We start from the raw sequence: 16,956 nt of genomic DNA, 5'->3' as shown, positions 1-16,956 counted from the left end.
GGTGAGGGTAGGGTGGGGGTAGGGGATGATCATGGGTTACCTAGAATGACCAACTAATCTATTACTTCTTCTAGGGAAAAAAGCACATTGCTTTTAAAACTAAACTGTATGGAACTATGTCTCCAGAAAGCTCCTAAAAATTAATGTCACAAATTTATGATAGGGCAGGAGCCGGAAGCAAATGGGACTTTCAGCACCTTCATAACATAGTAGGTAGGTGCTTGCCTGCTTTGGTCCCTCCCACTTTTTAAAAAAAGTTTGTTTGTTTATTTATTTATTTATTTATTTATTTAAGTAATCTCTACATGCTCTACCCGCTGAGCCAGCCAGGCACCCCCCCCCCCCCCCCCCGCCGTCCCTAGTTTCAGTAAGAACTTTGGGGGTCATCTCATGTTTGATGCTTAAAAACATTTTCCCATGAGGATCTTGCTGTAGCGTTAACTCCATCTAAGGTCATTGATTGTTTTGTCTTTATGGTGAAGGTTATACACTCACTCAACAAAGAGTTGGGTGCTTCCCATGTACGCACAAATACCATGCTAAGCACCAGGTCATCAATGGTAAGACAGACACGAGCCCTATCCTAATGGACCCTACAGTCCAATGGGGTGGGGCTGGGGGGGAACTACAAAGAAATTAACGTTAAAAATTTGCTCCAAGCTTTGTCAAAGAGAGCAGTAGGCTGTTGAGATAGAGTAAGGTGCAGGGAGGAGACCGAGTTAGGATGATTAGGGACAACTTCCTGAGAAGGTGACATTCCAGCCGAGATTTACGGGATGAGAAGGAGACAGGCCCCGGCAACGAGGTCACGTTCACCGTAAATCAGATAAAAATAACTCCCAATCTCTCCAGCAGCGGCATCTGACGTCCGCGCGAGCAGGCCTCGCCGCCAGCACTAAAGATGGCGGGCGGGCGGGCGGCAGGGCGGGGCGGGGCGTGCCCGCGGCCTGATTGGCCGGCCGGGCAGCGTCACGTGGGCGGCCGCCGAGCATCCGGGCCCCCCGGAGGCGGCGGCGGCGGCGGCGGCGCTGCGGAGGCTCCCGGGAGCGGGCGGCGCGGCGAGCGGACGGCGGCGGCGCCTCCCGGGCCGCCCGCGTGGGCCGAGCGGCACGCGTGCCGAGCATGGCGGGCTCCCTGCCTCCCTGCGTGGTGGACTGCGGCACCGGGTAAGAGCCGCCGGCGCCCGCCCCGCTCCCGCGCGGCCCGCCCCCGCCCCGGCGCCGAGCACCTGCTCCGCGGCCCGCCTTGTCTCACCTGGCGGCCGCACAGCGCCCCGCCGCGGGGCCCGGGCCCGGCTCCCGGCCGCCCGCCTGTGCGCCCCGCCCCCTCCTCCCGGCCCGCGGAGGCCGCGCGCCGGTCACCTGCTCACCGTGCCGGGCGCCGCCCGCCTCGCCTCCCACTCCTCCCGGGCGCCGGGCCGCTGCGGCCCCTCCTGACGTTACCTGCCCCCTCCACCCGCCGGCCCGTGCCCCTGCCCGAGACCGGCCCTGGTCCTGTGCCCCCCAAGTGCATGTCCCTTCTTGTCAATAATGCTTTAGCACTTACTCGCGGAGGTTTTTACGTCGCTCTACCAACTTGACACCTTTTGTGCAGCTCGCTTTGCTCCCTCCTGGTGTCGAACGGTTCACTCAGCCTCAGCTCTTGCTTCGCTTGGCCGGTTCACTTGCCTTTTCGCTTAAAAAAAAAAAAAAAAAAAAGAATGATGTTAAAAAGCCTCCATTTTGGAAAACAATGTCTAAATTGGGGAAAGCCTTTTTTTTTGTGGTCTAGTTTTTTTTTTTTTTTCTTTTCTTTCTTTTTTTTTTTCCCTTCTTTACTTTTCGGTTGAGATAGTTTCTTCTGATGTTGTTAACGACGTGCGAGAAAGACCTTAGGAAATTTCCCGTACTTTCAGTGTCCCAAGCTTCGCTGATTTTAGTTAGGAAGGTGAATCCATCCAGCTGGTGCTTTGGAAATTCAAGCATGCCTGCTTTGCGTTACAGAGGATGTGCTTGGTAAAATAGCCTGGAACTAAAATTGAGTCTCGTAAAGATTTTTCGACACGGGATTTTAAGGATTTTTGCCATAAAATCTTCTGGTGGCATGTTCACCTTAACCTTGATTCTTTTCTGTAGAAAACTGCACTTGGTTTGGTTTCCTTGACAACCTTGTGGGGGTGTCTTTAATTTGTTACAGTCCATCTCCTACTGATCGTGCTTTCCTTTTCCTGCTGAAGCCACTAGCATGGGTTACAGGCTGGGAAAAAGTGCCACTTGGCTTGTGCTAATTCCTTTTGAAATAAGCATTCGTATCAGAAGTCACATGGCCTTTTATTTTAAAAGTTGTTTTGCTACCCCAAACAGAAGCCAAAATCAAAATTGATGTGAACACCTGCCCCTTAATTGTTGGCGTCTGACACATTCGTTCCCCCTGCAACATCTGTTTGCATCCCATGCCCAGCCGAGCTGTGGTCGTGTCAAAGAGTGAAGGCCACAGGGAGATGTATTTTTCATTCCCACACGTGCATGTGAAACCCTTGCTTTTGTATTTTTGGTCTTGTAAACCTAGTGAAATCTAAAGCAGTTCTTGGTAGCTGGCGCTAAGATAATGCCCACGGAGTTCGTCATACCTTTGTTAGTGACACGGGAACCTTACTCATCGTTCTTGCTATAAATGCCTACAACATGGTGCTCAGTTTTGACCTTTGGAGGTAAGTGATAAATGTAACTTAGCTCGCTTGGAGATAAAACTTCAGTTATGTCACTGTTTTGTGACCCCACTTCCTTGCAGTTTTTTTTTTTTTCTTTTTTTTTTTTTGTCTGTCGTAGGCTTTGGCAGTCTGTTGTAGACAGTGGCAGGGAATCTTCCCAGTGGGTTCCGCACGGACATATTCTGTTATGGAAGTGACTGATTTATCAGGAATTTCCAGGGCCCAGTATGTGGTCAGAAGGAGCAGCCTGGGAAGGCTTAAGTTCACTTAAGTGTATCAGTAGTAGTCTCCCAGAGAGTGAAAACTATTTGTGAACTGACTTTAGCCTCAAAATGGGATTAAATAAAAATGCACCTAAAATGAACCAGGACCAAGGGGAGTCCTCCTACGCTGTAGACCAGCGGCTGCCGTAGTTGGGCCTCGCATTTGGCCTTAGTCTCCCTGCCTGACAGTTACGAGAGAGTCATTGTCAATTATGTAATTGTTGTCATTAGGAAGGCAGAGGCATACCTGCTTCTCAGGTGAAAAAGCTTTTTTTCTTTAAAAAAATGGTTTTTTTTTTAATGTTTATACTTAGAGTGCGAGAGAGTGCACACCAGCGGGGGAGGGGCAGAGGGAGAAAGAAATACAGAATCCGAAGTGGGCTCCAGTCTCCGAGGTATAAGCACAGAGACAGACATGGGGCTCGAACTCCCAAACCGCGAGATCATAACCAGAGCCGAAGTCCAACACTCAACCTACTGAGTCACCCAGGTGCCCCTGAAAAAGCTTTTTATCTAGTATTAAATTCTAAAAGAAAAATTCACGTGGAACTGTACAGAGTGAACAGTAGTGATTTAGCAGTGTACCGAATAGTGTATATATACATATTTTTTTCTTTTCATAGCAAATAAATTTCATCTCTGTGACCGCACATCCTCCTCTAATAGTCCCTGAGATCACCTTAGTGAGCACAAGTGTGCTGGGGGCCAGGAGAATATGGACCAAGGTATTCGTTTAATCCGAAGATAAAGCTTTGTTTATTTAAAGGTACTAGTGGGTTACAGAGTTTTAAGAGAATATTCCACAAATTCCAGTCTTGCTTCTCTTAACTTTTTTTGCATTAAAAAAAAAAGACCTTAAGTAATCTCTACATCCAGCATGGGGCACTTGAAACCACAACCCTGAGATCAAGAGTTGCACGCTCCACTGACTGAGCCAGCCAGGTGTCCCTTTCTTGCATTTCTAAACTTATTTTGAAAAACAAATTCAGAAGTATGGGAAAGCTACAAGAAGAGTACCAAACTACTATGTATCCTTCACCTAGCTTCACCAGCTGTTAACATCACTTCCATCATTCTGGGTATTAACTGTACATAGTATTTTTCTGAACCATTTGAGAGTAAGTTGCAGATCTTGTGCCCTTTTATACCAAAATACTTCAATGCATACAGGGACTGTCTCTTCTGTAATCACAGACCGATGACTAATGTGAAAGAGTCTAAGATGTATGCAGTGGTGTTGTCCACACAGCCTGGATCCCCAGGGCCTGTCCCATGATGACTTGTGGCCTCTTCTTCCATCCTTTGTCCAGCTTCGCACGTTGTGTTTTGTCACCAGCCTGCCTTTCAGATCTCGTCCAACCGGACAAGTCCCGGAGCCGTTTTCTGTTTTTCAGGACATTGACATTTTTGGAAGCCAGTTGCTGCGTATATCGTCCCTCGGTGTAGGCTTGTCTGGTGTTTCCGCAGGATAGATTCAGGACACGTGTGCATTTTGGTCAGGAATACCACACAAGGCGCCATTCTATCCAAGTGCATCCTACCAGAATCTCCCCACCCCCAGTGTGGTTGAGATGTAGTTGACAGAGACCCTTGTAGAAGTTCAAGTTGTGCAACATTTCGATTCATTTTATCTGTTGCAAAATGATTACCACCGTAGCTTCAGCCAACACCTCCCTCACATCACATAGTTGCCATTTCTTCTTTGTGGTGAGAACTTTTAAGGTCTCTTCTCTTAGCAACTTGCAAGTACATGATACAGTATTATCGACTGTAATCACCACGCTGTACGTTAGATCCTCAGAACCTCTGCCTCTAGTCAGAAGGCTTAAAATAGTGAGTGATCTGTCTCCTCTTGGATGAAGCTTGCTTGGGTTATTTGTTTATTTATTTTTTTATTATTATTTTTTTAACGTTTATTTTTGAGACCGAGAGAGACAGAGCATGAACAGGGGAGGGTCAGAGAGAGAGGGAGACACAGAATCTGAAACAGGCTCCAGGCTCTGAGCAGTCAGCACAGAGCCCGACGCGGGGCTTGAACTCACAGACCGCGAGATCATGACCTGAGCTGAAGTCGGCCGCTCGACCGACTGAGCCACCCAGGTGCCCCTCGCTTGGGTTATTTGGATAGAGTGATGTCCGCTAGATTTCTCCACTGCAGTTTTCCCCTTTGTAATTAATATCATTTAGAGAGAGAGATTTGAGATTATGCAAATAAATACCTGTTCTTTCCTTAAACTTTCACCCATTAGTTTTAGTGTCCACTGGTGATTTTTGCCTTAATTGATGATTGCAGTGGGGTCGCCAAATTGTGATTTAAGTTTAAACTCTAGCTTCATTTCTACTTTTATTAATGTTTTAGTCTAAGAGCACACTTTTCCATCGTTGTCATCTATTTATCAGGTTCAGTATGTAGGGGCTGTTGTTTTATTCAAAAGGTAATAATCTGTTATAATCAAAAGGTTTTTGTCTGTTATTGCCATTATTTGTTTTGATGCTTAAATTGTTCCAGATTTGGCCAATGAAGGCCCATGCAAACTGTTTCTGGTGTTCTTTAGACCTGTCCCCCTCTTTTTTTGAGCATGTTGCTGTTATCTGAAGACTTCAGCAATAGCCTTGTGCATGCATACATCTTTTTGTGTGTTTTCCTGGGTTTCCCTGGGATAGATTTCTAGAAGTGGGATTTCTGGGTCAGAGGGTAACTGCATATGCGGGTTTGCCCATCAGTGCGAAATCCCGCTCAGCAGTATGTATCCTTACCAGCAATGTGTGAAAGGGCTTGTGTCTTCTTAATAGACTCACCAACAGAGTACATTGTCAAAGATTTTGATTTTTTCAGTCTAGAAGGTAAGAAGTGATATTACAGGTTTTTTAAAGCTTATTTATTTATTGTGAGAGGGAGAGAGAGAGTGAGCGAGGGGAGGGGCAGAGAGAGGGAGAGAGAGAATCCCAAGCAGGCTCCGTGCTGTCAGTGCAGAGCCCGATGCAGGGCTCGAGCTCACAAACTGTGAGATCATGAACTGAGCCGAGATCAAGTGTCAGAATCCTGACTGAGTCACCTAGGCACCCCAGTGACATTAGAGTTTTGAGTTTCTTCTCATGTGGGGAGATGAGTATCTCTTCATGTGGTTAAGAGGCGTTACATTTCTGTCTCATCATTTCTCTAGCCCATTTTTCTGTGTGTTTTTGGTCTCGTGCTTCTTTGATTTGGGAAGCTCTTCGTGTGTTAGGATGTGTTGGACGTCACACAGACCGCTCCTGGCTTCAGTGATTTTCTAGGAGCAATTACAGGACTGTAGTAAAAAAGTACAAAGCAAAAACAGCCAAGGGAAGAGGCGGGAGGAAACCAGGAGCAAGTTTCCAGAGTGTCAGTGGAGTGACACGGACGTGCTTAGTCAGCACCCAGTCTGACAGCACACCAAGGAAGCTCATTAAAGACGGTGCCCGGTGTTACTGGGCCTGGCCATTTCACCCCTGCCTAGCACATGCCGAAGTTCCAGAACCCCCTAAGGGAAGCAGATGTTCAGCATCAACTACTGTTTGCACGGCTTAGGCACAGTGAATACCGTTTAGGGAATGGGGGGGAACCCTCCTGAAACCCGAGTTCCCAGATGCCAGTCAGAGGCCTGGCTGGCAAGCAGGACTTGTCTCAAGAGAGCCATCTTGAGCCTGTTGACTCTTTTCTGCACGTGAGGGTGTTAGCTCTTCATGGTGTCAGTTGCAAAGGCATTTTCTTCCCTATGTATCATTTGTCTTTTGCTCTGCAAAGATTTTTTTTTTTAATGTTTATTTATTTTTGAGACAGTGTGAGACAGAGCATGAACAGGGGAGGGTCAGAGAGAGAGGGAGACACAGAATATGAAGCAGGCTCCAAGCTGTCAGCACAGAGCCCGACGCGGGGCTTGAACTCACGGACCGCGAGATTGTGACCTGAGCCGAAGTCGGCCACTCAATCGACTGAGCCACCCAGGCGCCCCTGCAAAGATTTTTTTTTAAGCAATCACATTTATCTTTTCCTTATTGTTTATAGAGTTTGAGTCAAAGTTTTGTTCCCCCTGTTCGCAGGTTATTTGGTGTTGTGTTTTCTGATGGTTTCATTCCTCTCTTCTCCCCCCAGCCTCCATTTAAATCCTTAATCTATTTGGAATGTATCCTGGGATATGTAGTATGAGGAAAGGACCCAGTTGGAACGATTCCTGTCTTTTTTTCCATTTGGCTATGTCGTTTATCTCAACATCATTTATGAAAAAATCCCTGTGCTTAGAGATGCTGTCTTTATCATGTACTAAATATGTGCAGTTGTTTTTATTTCTAGATTTTGTTTTGAGTTGCATTAATTGGTCTATTCATACACCACCGCCACGGGGTTTTAATTACTGAGGCTTTGGGATGATTTAATACCTGGGGAGGCCGGCCTCTCCTACACATCCCATTCTTTTTTTAGGTCTTTCTGATAGATTTTTGCTTGTTGTTCCTCCAAATGAGCTTATAATCAGCTTCTCTAGTTGGGCATGGGGTGGGGGGGGAGAATGCCTCCTGGCATTTTTATTTGGATTCTATTAAATTTATAACTTAATTTAATGAGGACCAACGTCTTTTTTTTAATTTAGTTTTTTATTTTTAAAAATTTACATCCAAATTACTTAGCACAGGGGCGCCTGGGTGGCGCAGTCGGTTAAGCGTCCGACTTCAGCCAGGTCACGATCTCGCGGTCTGTGAGTTCGAGCCCCGCGTCAGGCTCTGGGCTGATGGCTCAGAGCCTGGAGCCTGTTTCCGATTCTGTGTCTCCCTCTCTCTCTGCCCCTCCCCCGTTCATGCTCTGTCTCTCTCTGTCCCAAAAATTAAAAAAAAAAAAAAAAAAAAAAAAAAAAGACAAATTACTTAGCACATAGTGCAACAATGATTTCAGGAGTAGATTCCTTAGTGCCCCTTACCCGTTTAGCCCATCCCCCCTCCAACAACCCCTCTACTAACCCTGTTTGTTCTCCGTATTTAAAAGTCTCTTGTTTTGTCTCCCTCCCGGTTTTTTATATTATTTTTGTTTCTCTTCCCTTAAATTGATCTGTTTTGTCTCTTAAAGTCCTCACATGAGTGAAGTTGTACGATATCTGTCTTTCTCTGACTAATTTCACTTAGCATCATCCCCTCCAGTTCCATCCACGTAGTTGCAAATGGCAAGATTTCATTCTTTCTGATTGCCGAGTGATACTCGGCAATGTATATATATATATATATACACCACATCTTCTTTATCCATTCATCCATCGATGGACATTTGGGCTCTTTCCATACTTTGGCTATTGTCGATAGTGCTGCTAAAAACATGGGGGTGCATGTGTCCCTTCGAAACAGCACACCTGTATCCTGTGGATAAATGCCTAGTAGTGCAGTTGCTGGGTCCTAGGATAGTTCTATTTTTAGTTTTTTGAGGAACCTCCATACTGTTTTCCGGAGTGGCTACACCAGCTTGAATTCCCGATGAGGGCCAACATCTTTATGATGGTGAGTCCTCCTGTGGAAGAACATGGCGTAGCTTTCCATTAGTTCAAGTCTGTTTGTGTCTTTTAGGAATAGTGTTTCCCTTAGGTAGATTTCTTGTTAAGTTTACACATAGGTATGGAATTTCTGTTTTGCTGTCATAAATGGTGGCCTTCCTTCCTTCCTTCCTTTCGCAGGACTTTAACTCACAACCTTGAGATCAAGATCTGAGCTGAGTTCAAAAGTCTGACACTTAACCAACTGAGCCACCCAGGCACCCCAATGTGTTTTCTTTTTCATTATGTTTTCTGTTTTTCTCGAACACATTAAGGGTATTAGTTTTCTGTGCGTGTTAATTTTGTAACTTGTTACTTTAAAAGATACTGTTGTGTTTGTATGAGTTTTTTCCTTGATCTTGAGGGTTTTCCAGATACAAAATCTTTGGCAAATAGAGTGTTTTCCCCTTTTCTTTCTATTGGTAAGGACTCTGGGTTTTTTTGACACTTCAATGACCATTGCCTCTAAAATGTTAAATAGGAATGGAGTTAGTGGGCATTATTCTTTTGTTATTTACTTTAGTGGGGCAGCTTCTGGTGTTTCCAAAATAATATGCTGGCTTTTAGGCTACTTTGTGTGTGTGTGTATGTGCCTACATACACACATGCATATGCAAGTATACAAATATATGTATGTACGCACACGCACGCACAAGCATTCAAATACATGCATGTACATGCACGCACATATACAAACACACGCATGCATGCGCATGCACACACAAGCACACAAACATGCACGTATGCACATGATAAATACACGCGTGTGCATGCACGCATGCACACATAAGCATACAGAGACACACGTGTACACACCATCCATACACATGCATACAGAGACACGTGTATGCGCATGCACGCACAAGCACGCAGAGACCCGCGTGTACACGCATGCACGCAAAGCACGCAGAGACACGTGTACGGACATGCACGCACAAGTATACAGATATACGCATGTATGCGCATGCACGCACATGTATACAAATACACGTAGGTACACATATGCATACATGTATCATGTTATTAATCAGTTTCTGTTTTTTGGAATGTTTACAACAGGAATGGGTGTTGGATGTCAGGTATCTTTTTTTTTTTTTTTTTTAACGTTTATTTATTTTTGAGACAGAGAGAGACAGCATGAATGGGGGAGGGTCAGGGAGAGAGGGAGACACAGAATCTGAAACAGGCTCCAGGCTCTGAGCCATCAGCACAGAGCCTGACGCGGGGCTTGAACTGAGGAACCATGAGATCATGACCTGAGCCGAAGTTGGCGCTTAACCGACTGGGCCACCCAGGCGCCCCTGTCAGGTATCTTTATCGTAAATGGAACAGGTAGTTTTCTTCCTTAGCCAGTTAGTATGATGGGTTATATTAACAGATTGCCTAATATTGAACCCCTCTTGCATTCTGGGATAACCCCCATTTGATCATGATGCATTATTTTTTGATGTGTAGGTAGATTGTTAACATTTTATTTAGATTTTTGCTTCAATGTAAGTGTGACTGATTAATGGCTTAGTGTTTTGGTGCAATCATTGTCAGATTTTGGAGTCAGCATTACGCTCTCTTCCTAAAACAAATTAAGAGGTTTTCCTTCTCCTTCTATGCTCTGGGACGGCCTGGGATAGTATTGGGATTACCTGAGTTTTAAGGTTTTGGTAGAATTCCCCCGTGAAACTGTCTGAGCCTAGTGCTTTCTTGTGGGGAGAGTTTTGTTGCTCACCCTATTAGAAGCCTGTGGAACTTTCCATCTAGTGGAATCAGTTGTGTTGTTTTGTGTTTGTCTAAAAACAATTCTTTTCATCCAGATTCTTCAAATGTATGTATATAGTAGCCTCATGATTTAAAAAAGTGTCCTCGCTTTTATGGTTATTTTTCCTTTTGTCACTCAAATTTATGTGTTTTGTTTTCATCCTTTTTTTCTTGGCTTACCTAGTGACTTGTCTTGTGGATCTTTTTTCAAACAATGAGCTTTGGGGTTTACTTCTTAGTTGTTAGTTTTGTGTATTTTGACTCATTCTGCTTTTGTCTTTCCTTTTTTTTTTTTTTTTTGCTTTCCTTTATTTTATCTTTTTATTTTTGAGCTGGTTGTTAAACTTATTTTTATTTTCTCCTTTACTTGAAAAGGCATTTATTACCATAAAATTTTGACTGATATATTTTAGGCTGTATGTATCCCTTAGACTTGGATTTATTTTTTGCATTATAATTTTCAAGAAATTTCTGTATTTTTGTTTTGAGTTTTCCCCATAACTCAGTATTTCTCTACTAGCATGTTTTAAAATTTTCAGGTATAAAGGCCTGTTTGGTTTTTTATTTTGCTTTTAATTTCTGGTGTTGTTGCAGTATGTCCACAGAGAATGCTGTTTGCTTTATTTTTGTTCTTTGGACTTCATGGGGTCTAAGGCCTGGTCAGTTTTGTGAATGTTCTGCACGGACGTGCAGCTGTGTTTTCTGCTAGTGTGTCCAGAGTTTGAAGCGAAGCTGCCTGTGTGAGCTACTTACACGATGTTCCCCGGGCCTTCGGGTCTCTCCCGCTTACTCTGTGTCGGCCCGAGAATGGTGTGTTACGTCTTGCGCCCTTAATTCCCTGGCCTTCTGGAAGGGGGTGCTGCCCCATCGGGTACCTCTGTGTCAGCAGTTTGTGTCTCCCCGAGCTGTGACTGTAGTGCTGTGAGGGTGTCCTGTTTTTAGGGGGTTTTGCAGTCCCCTGGGAGTCCCAGTTCTACTTTGTCAGAGAGTAAAAAGGATGGTCAAAAACATGCCAGACTAACAGCAGGAGTGTTATTTAAGCTTTAAAGGAAGCAAGCGGTTCATTTAATCATTTATATTTGGGCTTATGTAAAAATTTTTCATCTTATCAGAGTAATATGCATACTGATTAAAGGTCAGATAGAGCTCAGGGGCTTATGTGAAGACACATGGGTGCTGTCCTCCCTGCTTTTCTCTTTCTTCAGAAACAGCTGCTTTCAGCTCTTAATTCTGTATCTTTCAGCATTTATGGATTTCAGTGTTTCTAAATAATATGCACATCAATCTGTCTTTTGATTATCAAATTTTCACATTATCTCTTTAATTCTCTCATCCTGGGGCACCTGGGGGGCTCAGTCGGTTAAAGGACAGACTCTTGATTTCGGCTCAGGTCACGATCTCATGGTTTGTGAGTTCGAGCCCTGCGTCGGGCTACACGCTGACAGTGCGGAGCCTGCTGGGGATTCTCTCTCTGTGTGTCTCTCTCTGCCTCTCCCCCACTTGTGCTCTCTCTGTCTCTCTCAAAACAAATAAATAAACTTAAAACAAGAAAAGGCTTAAATTCTCTCATTTTGCCTTTGCCCTCTGTTTCTCCTTCCCTCTTCTCCCAAAAGGGGTTATTACATTTCCCAGCTAGTTTGTGACGCGTGTTTGTGTTACCACGCGTGTGCAGATGTACTTGCTCATGGAGTAAAAGTGTGCCATGATTATTTTTTCTCTTAAATTTGGTTTTTATGGAAGCTCATGGTTGCCGCCTTTATTTGGGTTTCTTTGTATCCACTGCTAATGACTTTCCATATTTTCGAGTAGCCAGCTTCTCACTACAGTTTTGCACAAGGTTAATTACGTTATAGATCCCACCAGTCAGTTTGTTTTTGGAGATGTTCCTTCTGCAGACTTTGGCCCTTCTCTCTGGGGCGGTTGCTTCCCAGGCCTGCCCGCCGCACAGCCTGGGACTTTGCTTATAACCTTCTAGGCATTTCCTTTGCCTTTCTCCTGGATTGAGTCCGTTTCCTGAATCCTGCCTTCTGGCTGCTTGCTTTCCTCTCTGCTGGTGGCCCTCCAATAGCCAGCTTTGTGAGGCTGGGAGGCACCTGTGGGTGCAGGGATTCACAGTGAGTGCTTTTGACATGCCCGTGTCCCTCGTCCTGTCCCTCCTCTCCAGTGGGTGCACCTTTGTCATCCTGGCGTCTCCTGCCATCATTCTGGGGGCGCACGAGCCTCTCTCCTGTGTGTTCTCTGTTCCACGTCGTTGTCTTTTTTGGTTTTCTCCTTTGTGTTGGCAGAGGGCGTCCTCCGGTAGCTTTCTGAGAAAGGGTGTGCGGGAGGGAGATGTTTACCTTTCCTGCTTGTCCGAAACGTGTTCGTTCTAACCCTTCACTTGGTTGGTCGTTGGGTGTAGTATTCAGTGTTGGGGAAGTAATTTTCCCTCAGTTTTTCAGACACTGATTCTTTGTGTTCTTGCTTCTGCTTTGCTGCTAAGAAGTCTGAAGACTTCGTAAATGACTTTGATTCCCCTACTCCGCTTCCTGGAAGCTTTTAGGGTTTCCTTTTTGTCTCTGGTTTCTGAAGTTTCACAACAACGTGCCTTGAAGTGAGTGTGTTTTCCTCTGTTGTGCTGGGCTTTGTGTGAGCTCCTGCAGTCTGAAGGCTGGCATCTTTGAATTCTGGGTAAAACTTTAAAAATGTTTCTTCCTTTGCTGTGTGTGTGTGTGTGTGTGTGTGTGTCAGTGCACGTGCTCATGTGCACGCTCTTTCTGGAACACCTGTTCACGTGTTGAATTCTTAGGCTGTTTCTCTGATTTTCTTACTCTTTCTCTCTTGTTCTCCATCATTCTGTCTCTTTTCCTTCTAGGATATGCCTTGCCTTATTTTCTAGTCCTTCTCTTCAGTTTTTTCCATTTTTGCTCTTATTTAAATTTCCAAGAATTCTTTTTGTTCTCTAAATGTTCTTTTACTAATAGTATCTCGTTTTATTTTTTGAATGTAGTATCTTCTTGTAGGGTATTGATGATGGTGTTTTTATGGTGGTGTTGGTGCTGTATCTCCCTATATAGGTTTTGTTTTTTTCTCCTTTTTAAAACATTTTTTAATGTTTTATTTATTTTTTGAGAGAGAGCATAAGCAGGGGAGGGGCAGAGAGAGAGGGGGACAGAGGATCCAAAGTGGGATCTGCACTGACAGGCTGACAGCAGCGAGTCCGATGTGGGGCTCCAAGTCACGAACTGTGAGATCATGACCTGAGCTCAAGTCGGATGCTCAACCGACCGAGCCACCCAGGTGCCCCTGTCTTGTTTCTTCTGAGTTTTCATCTTTTTCCGCGGTAGAAAGGGTTTCTTCAGATGTTGGTAATTTCTGGCTGCCTGCTTATGATTAAAAGTCAGAAAATGGAAAAGCTCATTGGACTTTCTGAATGTGTAGATTTGCGTATTGATTTTGAATGTCACCAGGGGTGATGTAGGCAGGTTGTTTGTTGGGGAATGTTCTGGCGTCTGCGTCTTTAGATTCTTCCTTTTGGACTGGTCAGTTTCCCCAGAGGCTACACTTCGGGTCCTCCGCGTGGAGGCCGGGCCTGGGTGCTGGGCTTCTGAGAGCAGAGCGGGGAGAAAGCAGTGGTGGGACAGGGTGTCTGAGCCCTCAGCTTTTGCCGTGTACATGGTCAGGCGACCCTTTGTTTTCTGATTGGTGCTGGTGTCCCCCATGCTGAGTGACTGCCGGTGGAGGCCCTTTGCCTTACAGTCTCCAGAGAGTCCACGTGCAGAGTGCGCTGGGGTCACGGGGGAGCCGTGGCCCAGCTGTGGACAGAGGGGAGTCTTGCTCGGACCCCCTGGTTTGGGCCCTCGGGTCTCAGTTCCCCAGAGCCCGTGCAGCTCCCATGTCTGGAGCCTTTCAGGACACACGCGTGCGTGCCGGGCTGGTCCTCAGCTCTTGCCTCTGCTGGTTTTCTTCTCCCCAGGCCGGTCACCACTGGTCCTCAGCTCTCCGGAGCCAGACTCTTGCTGTTGTGTCCCCTTCTTTTCTTCCCGTCATTGGGGATCGATATACCTTTAAAAAGTCATTTTGCTTTGAGTTTTGTGGGGCTTTGGGACCAAGTGAAATAATGAAATCATACGTTTAGTCCACCATTTTAATCTGGAAGTTAAAGTTCCCTTTAGAGAGAGATCAAAATCCACAGAGAGACCATACCTCATGATGTTCTGTTTCCCCAAACTAGGGCAAAAAATGCCCCTGATAGAAGGACAAATGGACAAGTGTATGTGGTCAGGTTCACAGGTCAACAGACAAAAGAAGGATATTGGATTTAGATGAAATAATTAATACATTTGAACTTGTCTATTGAACTCTTTGTCCTATAAACAGAGACTCCCCTTTTCTATTCAGTAGCCCAAGGAGTGTTTGAAGACCTTAGACCTCGATCATGTGCCAATTTACAGTATCGAGAGGGTGTATATTACTTAGAAACTATAATTAAGACATGAGGATAATTTTAGTGCCCTGAGAACCATATTCTAAGGCAGTTGTGGTCCCTCCCCCTTTTTTTTAAACTGAAGACCTTACGAAGGAGGGGAGCTATTTTGGCTGAAGTTTGGGGTTTGAGACTGGACCTCATAAGGGGTCTTAAAAGAACCTCCCTATAGGATATGGTTTGAAAAACACTGTTCTAGGATGTGACATTTCCACTTTTAAACATAGATTAATTGAGCTTAAATTGTCACCTTCTGCTCTAGACACATGGTTGTAGGAGGAATTTTAACTATATATAAATATGTTGAGTTGACAGATTAATTCTCTTGACTGCAGAATTGAAAAGTCTGTGTTACTGCCGTGGAAAAATAGTGGCGCTTAACGGAAGAGTGAAAGAGGCTCTGCCCAAGAGCTGTTTAAAATGTTTGGGGCAAATGAGGATATTTTGTATTGACAGAAAGAGACTGTGGAAGGATACGTAAGAATGGGAGGTGGTAGAAAGCAGGGGTGGGGTGGGCAGTGTCGGCCTGGGAGTGAGATTTGGTGTTTGGAAGTTTGAGCTAAGAGAACATATTTGTTTAAAAGGCAGAGTGGTATTGGTATTGCTTCATGCAGCTTTTCATTCTGTTTCCATGTGAGAAAGGGTCTCTGGTCAGGGGATGCATGGATGTGGCATTGAGTTTGAGAATGTGGCCCAGTTTATGCATTTTTGGAAGCAATGCCTACCTCAGCTATGCTGGCTGTCCTTTCGGAAGATCGTGTTCAAACAGAAAACCAAGGGCTTTTAATGTAAAAGTTGTTGGTCTTGATTCCTTATGTACACATATTTGGGACAAGTTGATTGACATAGCTCTCTCCATTTGGATGAAAAGACATACATAGCACTGGAAGAGGAGTAATATGAAATTTTAGTAAAGTGAGGGACTTTTCAAAGTAGAAACTACACAGGAAGTTGTTCAGGAAGATAAATGGTAGATTTGATCATCTAAACTGTCGACAGTTATATTCCAGGAAATGTATAACTGGGAAAAATGGGTGACGTATATGAGCAAGCATTCACATCCTCAATAGGTAAGGGCTCGCACAAATTGATAAGGTAGTAAAGCTGTAGCAGAAAATTATTGAAGGGTCGTATGTGGAAAAACATAGAGGGCTACTATGCCTCAGATAGCATTTAATAGTAACAAAGTTATCAAATAATGGGATTCTTTTACTTTTTGAATTAGGAAATATTTTCTGGAAATGGTAATATTTCACATTAGGGGGGGATTATTATCATTTGCCTCTTATGGATGAAGAAATTAAAGTATGGAGGGGTTAACTTACTTGCCTGAAGTAACATAGTGCTGTGTTTTGAGCCCAGCATTGTGAGTCCAATTAAACTCCCTTACATCACAAACATATACTATTTTGCAGCTTCTTTCAAACCACATTGTCTGTGTATGGCAGTAACATAAATCTTCATTTTTGATGGCTGTATAGCATTTTTATGGAATTATTGTAATTTACTTCATACATCAAATTGATGGCATTTGAGTGTTTCCAGTGTTTTGTTGTTTTGCTATTATAATGCTGTAGTGAATATTTTTTTGTTCCTGTCTTTTTTTGCATACATCTAAAAGTGCTTCATTGGGGTAAATTCCCAGAAATGTGCCATTTGGACAGTAGGGTAAATGCATTTAAAGTTCTGATAGATAATGTGAAACGTGTGTATAATGACTCTTCAACCTTTTACTGTCACCCATGTATAACTTACTACCACTGTCTTCAGTATTGGCCCAGATTTTGAATGGTCTTGCAATCAGTTTGTAGCTGGATTTACTATTTGATGTTTCTTTCTTTCTTTGTTTTTTTTTAACGTTTATTTATTTTTGAGAGAGAGAGAGAGAGAGAGAGAGAGAGAGAGAGACAGAATCCAAAGCAGGCTCCAGGCTCTGAGCTGTCAGCACAGAGCCTGACGCAGGGCTCGAACTCACGGACTGTGAGATCATGACCTGACCTGAAGTCGGACGCTTAAGTCACCCAGGCTCCCCAATGATATTTGATGTTTCTTAAAAGAATATTACTCTTCCCATGTGAGAGTAAGACTTTTCTCAATTTATTTGCCTGCTTGTATATTGAGAGTTCTTCACACACATTTACCTATCTCTGTATCTCTATCCATTTATCTGTATAGTTTAGTCCTAAAGGTAATATTATTGCCTTTAGTAATAGCAAAGGTAAATAGTAAAGGTAAATTGTTGCCATTGCAACTAGG

The 16,956-nt window shown here is 44.3% G+C and overlaps 1 protein-coding gene across 4 annotated transcripts in view; it reads left to right on the top strand.

Annotated features, from left to right (window-relative positions):
- The first annotated feature begins 995 nt into the window (after window positions 1-995).
- Window positions 996-16,956, top strand: part of ACTR3B (actin related protein 3B) — a 90,922-nt gene continuing 74,961 nt past the window's right edge. For 2 of the 4 annotated variants that reach the window (XM_058723708.1, XM_058723707.1), the window contains exon 1: window positions 2,092-2,689. In XM_058723708.1, the coding sequence (XP_058579691.1) occupies window positions 2,653-2,689 (37 nt within the window). In that variant the 5' untranslated portion in view covers window positions 2,092-2,652. Of the gene's footprint in view, window positions 1,167-2,091; window positions 2,690-16,956 lie in introns of those variants that run through there. The other 2 variants (XM_058723711.1, XM_058723706.1) reach the window with 2 other exon arrangements.

The sequence above is a fragment of the Neofelis nebulosa genome, chromosome 4, assembly GCF_028018385.1.
Source record: "Neofelis nebulosa isolate mNeoNeb1 chromosome 4, mNeoNeb1.pri, whole genome shotgun sequence".
NCBI lineage: Eukaryota > Metazoa > Chordata > Mammalia > Carnivora > Felidae > Neofelis > Neofelis nebulosa.
Note: the sequence above shows the minus strand (reverse complement) of the source record. Positions and strands in the feature narration are given on the sequence as shown.